The sequence below is a fragment of the Odontomachus brunneus genome, unplaced genomic scaffold (genome assembly GCF_010583005.1).
Source record: "Odontomachus brunneus isolate Ranch 3 - 2012 unplaced genomic scaffold, Obru_v1 Obru_scaffold_090, whole genome shotgun sequence".
NCBI lineage: Eukaryota > Metazoa > Arthropoda > Insecta > Hymenoptera > Formicidae > Odontomachus > Odontomachus brunneus.
Genome location: NW_022639540.1, coordinates 1124079 through 1130927, shown reverse-complemented (window position 1 = coordinate 1130927; position 6849 = coordinate 1124079). Strand labels below are relative to the sequence as shown.

General features: G+C 35.7%; 2 protein-coding genes across 6 annotated transcripts in view; one reads left to right on the top strand and one right to left on the bottom strand.

Moving 5' to 3' along the window:
* LOC116848136 (putative tRNA pseudouridine synthase Pus10) overlaps positions 1 to 751 on the bottom strand; it is a 3666-nt gene extending 2915 nt beyond the window's left edge. Inside the window, exons 1-2 of the mRNA XM_032823922.1 lie at positions 360 to 751; positions 193 to 297 (exon numbers count right to left, since the gene is read on the bottom strand). Of these exons, the coding sequence (XP_032679813.1) occupies positions 193 to 297; positions 360 to 500 (246 nt within the window). The 5' untranslated portion in view covers positions 501 to 751. The remainder of the gene's footprint in view (positions 1 to 192; positions 298 to 359) is intronic.
* Positions 752 to 2777: 2026 nt separating this feature from the next.
* Positions 2778 to 6796, top strand: LOC116848131 (transmembrane protein 183B). 5 transcript variants are annotated; one of them, XM_032823912.1, is made up of 10 exons: positions 2785 to 2915; positions 3019 to 3099; positions 3286 to 3378; positions 4927 to 5007; positions 5193 to 5282; positions 5356 to 5424; positions 5604 to 5745; positions 5814 to 6021; positions 6191 to 6355; positions 6454 to 6796. In XM_032823912.1, exons 2-10 carry the CDS (start codon positions 3027 to 3029, stop codon positions 6709 to 6711), a joined length of 1179 nt encoding a protein of 392 aa, XP_032679803.1. In that variant the 5' UTR covers positions 2785 to 2915; positions 3019 to 3026; the 3' UTR covers positions 6712 to 6796. The 5 variants fall into 5 exon arrangements, with proteins under 5 accessions (XP_032679805.1, XP_032679806.1, XP_032679803.1 ...); XM_032823914.1 differs by lacking the exons at positions 4927 to 5007; positions 5193 to 5282 and having other exon boundaries at positions 2778 to 2915; positions 5338 to 5424; XM_032823915.1 differs by lacking the exons at positions 4927 to 5007; positions 5193 to 5282 and having other exon boundaries at positions 2780 to 2915.
* Positions 6797 to 6849: the final 53 nt, after the last annotated feature.

Here is a 6849-nt window from a genome sequence, read left to right as displayed (position 1 = left end):
AAGTTCACCAATGGATGGCTCTCTCCGAACCCTACAACTTCTGTCTAGAACATTTCTGTTAAAAACAGGTTCCTAAGGAGATATTTCAGTGCGTCATTTAAAATGGGACACCCTGTGTTTGTGTTAGTGTATATATATATATATATATATATATATATATATATATATATAATATGTGAATATTTAACATACCTTTATAATGACATTTTCTTGTGCCTTATCTTGGAGGATTCCTAAACATGCAACACAAGGTGCTTCATCAGAACAGAGATTGTCCTCTACTTTGATATAACCTATCTATATAAAGGTTGAGATTATCATCGATATTACTCAGTGCTTTAAATTAAGAATATACGTACTCGTTTTGCGAACTCAAAAGGCTTGATATAACAGTCTGGCATTCGGTATCCAATAAAACGTAAACAACATCTTAAGCAGCAACCTTGCGATTTTAAAAAATGAAAAGCTGTTTTTTCTTCTTCCGTCGAAATAGTATTCATCGTGATATCTAAATTTTATATCGTAACAAAACTACTTTTCGAGAAACCACCTGCTTAAATATATCATGTAACCCTATACATAACCTAACATAATATAACCTTTCTCTCTTTCTTTCTATTGGTCGTTCTTTTTAGCTGCACTGCTAAACTAGTGCAATAAGTTAGAGTGAAATAAATATATTTTAGGTGCGGTCCAACAACCGCTACAAATGCTGCGCAGCGTTTCTCCCTCTTGTTCTATTCCTCGGATTCAGAATAAAGAAAGAGAAAGAAGTAAAAATGCTACAAAGCATTTGCAGCGCCCGCTGGACCGTATCCCTTCTCTCAAGCGGGAAGCACATTCTTGCATAAAGGCATAATGTATACGCATAAGATAATTAACCAATCAGAATCCTTATTTCTATTGCCACGATAAAAATGAAGGACTCTGATTGGTCAATTTCTTATGCGTTATGCATTATGCCTTTATGCAAAAGTGTGTGCTCCTCGCTTAAAGGGACGTCTACATTGGAAGTAAGCAGTAAGAAGTAGGAAGTAAGAATAAGAAATTGACCAATCATAATTGATTATTCTTCTCACATTCGACTGTCGTTGGTCAATTTCTTACTCTTACTTCCTACTTCTTGCTATTTAGTTCCAATGTAGACGTCCCTTTAACTTATTGCATTAGTTTAGCAGTGCAGCTAAGGGCGCGTTCCGTTATACGCTCGCAACGCTCGCGAGCGTCATTCTATCTTTGTTGTTCATGGATGTTAAACAAATAGGCTGCGTTCCTTTTGGGCGCTCACGCGCTGTAAGCGTCATTTTATCTTTATCGCTCATTAGATGCGGAAGAAAGATAGAGTGACGTTTATAAGCGCTTAAAGCACGTGAGCGCCCAAAGGAACGCAACCATAGCGTGTTCGACTGGCCCTGGGTTAATCCGAGAGCGATTAATGACGTTATAAGTCTCTACTAGCCAATCATAAAGCTTATAAGTACTTGTTCGACCAATAAACGTAGGTTGAATAACCCAGAGTGGGTTAACCCAAAGCCAGTCGAACATGCTATATGAATCATAGCATGTTCGACTGGCTCTGGGTTAACCCACTCTGGATTATTTAGACTGTTTATTGGTTGAACAAGTACTTATAAGCTTTATGATTGGCTAGTAGAGACTTATAACGTCATTAATCGCTCTCGGAGCAATTAATTCAGGACCAGTCGAACACACTATCAGACAAGGACAAGAGAGGAAACAGGGACCTTTCTCTCATCCTGCAGTCTTCAAGGCTGCGTTCCAAAACTCTACGTCCCGAGCAGGGTTGGGTTTTTCGAACATTTTCTAGGGTTTTTTACATTATACGGTAAAATATGTATAATACGTATAAACTATTTCACATGTCGTACGACAAGCTTTTCGGATACGTTTATTGGTTGGTGAATAGAGTATTTCTAGGTTCTCTGTTCGTCAACCAATGAATGTATCCAAAAAGCTTGTCGTACGACACTTGAAATATTAGCTTAATGGCTCCTGAGAGTCAATTCTGTATCTCAAAACGAAGTGAAAATTACAAAAGTGAGCACATTCACTAGGCACTGACCAATGAAATTAAGAATATTCTAGTATATTTGCTCACTTTTGTAATTTTCACTTCGTTTCGAGATACAGAATCGACTCCCTGCACACAGGACGCGGTAATATTTGCCGCGCGGCGGAAGTCCGCGCGACAGTCAATCAATATGTTGTTTTTCCGTAAGAGCTAGAAGGTTATTACGGAAAGCAGCATGTTGATTACGAACTTTCGCCGCGCAGCAAACATTACCGCGTCCTGTGTGCAGAAGCCATAAAGCCCGTATCAGACTACCGACTGCACAGGCCGACCCGACTGCCGACTCTCAATGGACCAATCACAGTAAGGCGCCGACTCGGTGTTTCATTGTGATTGGTCCATTGAGAGTCGGCAGTCGTAGTTGGCAGTCGGCTCGGCCTGTGCAGTCGGTAGTCTGATACGGGCTTTAGGCTGATATTTAACGTGTCGTACGACAAGCTTTTTGGTTAACGAACAGAGAACCTAGAAATACTCTATTCGCCAACCAATCCGAACGAATCCGCCAAACGTATCCGAAAAGCTTGTCGTACGACATGTGAAATAGCACCTTGATTATAAAGTATAAAAACGCATAAAATGTGTAATACCTAGGATTGCTTGCTGGATGGATCTTTTTCGTAAGGGTGGTAAACAAAATTTGTAGCCATAATACACTGAAAAGAACTTTCTAAAATTTTGAATCATTTATCTTGAGTCACAGATATCTATACTAAACTAGATTACTAACAAGCGTTTCGAACGTGCGTCGCATAAGGTTTCCAGTTGCATTCGAGAAAATGGCGGCGGTCCTGTGTGTGTGACGTTGGTGTGGATGTGTTACTTGGTAAGTATTATACTGGTAAGTTTTATACAGTAAGTATTATACTGGGTAAATTTTATACTGTGTTATGATTATAAGTAACGATTGTTTCATCATTTGTCTATAGATGTGACTATGGACGATTTTGCTAATACTTTACAAATTCATAAAAGGTTCAAGAAAGCAGCCACAAATGTCTCTAACAAAGGTTAGAAAATCATTTATGAATAATTTATGTTGTACACTTAGTTTTAGTATGATTTGGATATTTTTTTTTTCGATTCAATGTTGTGTACAGCTAATGGAATCAGACATACTTTCTTTCACTAACAATATCATGACTTTTTGATTCCCAGTCGATATAGTAATTGTAATTTATTTAAATTTTATGTAGTAAAAGAGAGAGTAACAATGAAAGAGGAAAAATTATGGGATGAAACAAATAAAAGTTTGTTACAAGACAATATGAAAGAAGACATTGATAAAGGTAAGCAATAAGCAATATGCAACAAATGAATATTGTAAAATTGTCTTATATATAGTAATAATTCTTTTCTTAGTAATAACCTTCTAGCTCTTACGGAAAAATAACATATTGATTGACTGTTGCGCGGTCTTCCGCCGCGCGGCAAGTATTACCGCGTCCTGTGTGCAGGAGCCATTACAATATACAAGGCTGCGTTCGAGAACGTCACCCAAGTGTACCCGTTACGTTGAAATGAGCGAGATACAAGAGTGAGATAAAAAGAGAGGAAGAGTACTCGAGTGACGTTTCCGAACGCAGCCTAATGTGAGTCAGCGTGGCCATTAAGGCTCTACAATGTCTGTAAAAATATGGCTGTAAAACGCGAAATGAATTATTTTCATTCGCTAAAGGCTCGTCTACAATAGAATATGTCTGTAAGGCTGTAACGTGAGCTGTCAGTGAATGAAAATAATTCATTTCGCGTCTTACAGCCTTACAGCCACATTCTTACAGACATTGTAGACCACGCTGATGGCCACGCTGACTTATATTTACGTTGTAAGTACTTACACAAATAACATGTCACACGCCAACGTCACACACAGGCCGCCACCATTTTTTCGCATGCAACTGGAAACCTTACGCGACGTACGTTCGAAGCGTTTGTTAGCAATCTAGTTTAGTAGACATCTATGATAATCGCACTTTGCGCTCGGTTCTCATGTATTCTTACGTCCATGTACAGAGCGCACTTTTCGGAACTATACACGCTTTCCAACATGTTGCGCTTATTCAGCGTACTTTTATTATGCTGGAAAACACATGGCGAACAAAACATGGCGACTGCTAAGTAAACATGTATGAAAAGCACTAAGTGGTGTTCAACCGAAAATCTTACAATAGTTGCAAAACTGCTTTTTCTGCTTGAACGCAGCCATTGCAAGTATCACGTGGTTAAATTTGTTCTCTTTATCTAGTACGTGTGTGCGCGCCATCATTTTTCCTGATACGGTTCTTCCACTTTCCGGTGGCGTATGTTGACGGCGATTATGAAAATCGCGGCGAACGAACAAGGAGACCAGCGACGACGATTATGTCAGTTGCATGCCAGTGTCTTCATCGATAACCATGAGAGCCAGTCATATTCGCCGGCATTATTAGTGTACATACCTGTATATATCGTAGATTTTTCATTTCTATGCAACACGTACCTGACTAATTAGCACGCTAAACATTGTATGTTGAAACGCTGTCGTCATACATGATGCACGATGTCTAGTCTGCGAAAGAAGGCAAACAGAAAAGCTACCGAAGCGAAAAGGACCGACAATCTGGTGGGAGGTTAAGTCTCCTCATGCGCATTTACAATTCTAATATACCATCGCACACAGTGCAAAATTAGCCCGATATAGGACAGATTTTTACTTTTTATAACATATTTTACATAAATTCATAAGCATCTATTTGTTTTGTATATTAATAAAAAAATATTGGTTTATCTCCTAGATAGGGTAAATTTGATATTGTGTTATGATTATAAGTAACGATTGTTTCATCATTTGTCTATAGATGTGACTATCGACGATTTTGCTAATACTTTACAAATTCATAGAAGGCTTAAGAAAGCAGCCACAAATGTCTCTAACAAAGGTTAGAAAATCATTTATGAATAATTTATGTTGTACACTTAGTTTCAGTATGATTTGGATATTTTTTTTTCGATTCAATGTGGTGTACAGCTAATGGAATCAGACATACTTTCTTTCACTAACAATATTATGACTTTTTGATTCTCAGTCGATATAGTAATTGTAATTTATTTAAATTTTATGTAGTGAAAGAGAGAGTAACAAAAGAGGAAAAATTATGGGATGAAACAAATGAAAGTTTGTTACAAGACAATATGAAAGAAGACATTGATAAAGGTAAGCAATAAGCAATATGCAACAAATGAATATTGTAAAATTGTTTTATATATAGTAATAATTCTTTTCTTAGTACCTCGTGTTAACACAAAAAAAGGCAAAAGGAAATTTAAATCACTTAAGGAAGATACTAAAGAAGATGGTAAGCAAGATTTGTAGCCATGACATACTGAAAAGAACTCTAAAATTTTTAATTATTTATCTTGAATATAATAAAAGATAAATAAAATAATATATAAAAGAAAGATAAGATAAAATAATATATAAAAGAAAGATAAGATAAAATAATGATATATTTTTGACAAATTTGTTATTTTGTAGAAGGCATTGATTATCCATTAGATATATGGTTTATAATTTCTGAATATATACCACCTGAAACGGTAGGAAAATTCGCGAGAATTTGCAGAAGTTCTTATTATGTAACTACTACTGCAAAATTCTGGTTTCATTTATATAAAACGTAAGTTTATTGTATTTGTATTTAATAGTATGATTTAAATAGGATTTACAATTTTTTCTTAATTTTAGGTATCACGAATATGTCCCAGACTTACCTGAACGTTTACAGCCAGAATGTATGATGCGTCAACATGGATTAAGAGCTTGTGTTATCAGAGCATTGCATTACAATTACTTTACTTCATTATTGCAACGTGAAATAGATAATGTACCTTATTTAAGACAAGAGGAACCACATTCTCTTGTGAGAAGAAAATGCACTCACATGTGGCATAAAGTAAGTTTTTAAATTACATTTTGTGCACATTTAAACTCTTGACATAGATATAAATATTTTTTTGCGTATATTTTTTTGCGTTAGCAGTTATTCTGCTAGTTAGAATTAGCTTTTTTTTTTATATTGTGTAGCAATACTTAATAATAATAAACGCGATATAATATTTTAGGAAGGCAAAATTCGATGCTATTTCTTTTTCAAGTTAAAAGAGACTTCTAAATATCGTAATAGTTCGTTAAAGGAAAATAATAAATGTAATAGTGAAAAGACTGAATTCATCGAAATGCTGGAAGACGTGTCTGTTAATTCTGAAGATGGTTGCAAAGTGCTAAGAGTATGTAATATGAACTTTATTCATAATAGATACCAGAAAAACTATTTGAAGCCAAGAACGTTTTGTAATTTTAAATTACCGTGTTTAAAAATTTACAGGTGACTTGCGTAAAATATTGTATGCTACCGCCAGTAATTGGATTGATTTTGCAAACAGTGTCTATGGGTTTAATGCCTGGTTATAGAAAACATCGACTTCGACTTGGATTTGGAACATCTATTGTTTCTGGCACACTAACTACTGAAGTAATACTTAGCGATGTTACTGGTTACCGTATCTTAGATTGGTGGGATCCTTATTATCCTCATCACGATGCGACTTTCATGATTGATTTTCGGCAAAGTGACTCTGATTAAAACTTTGTACAAACGTTCTGTATTTTGTGTATAAAGATAGGGAAATCTATAAATTTTGTAATTAATAAATTACAAAACTGCAAAACTGGGCGTTTATTTCAAACAGTATCCTTTTTTTCCCTAATATTTAATCGCGAA

What these genes read in the sequence shown, in the direction of transcription:
- LOC116848131 (XM_032823912.1), top strand. Translation starts at nt 3,027, where the DNA reads ATGGACGATTTTGCTAATACTTTACAAATTCATAAAAGGTTCAAGAAA. An exon ending in TGGTTTCATTTATATAAAAC is followed by an intron (nt 5,746 to 5,813) that starts GTAAGTTTATTG and finishes TCTTAATTTTAG; the next exon opens with GTATCACGAATATGTCCCAG. An exon ending in ATGGTTGCAAAGTGCTAAGA is followed by an intron (nt 6,356 to 6,453) that starts GTATGTAATATG and finishes AAAAATTTACAG; the next exon opens with GTGACTTGCGTAAAATATTG.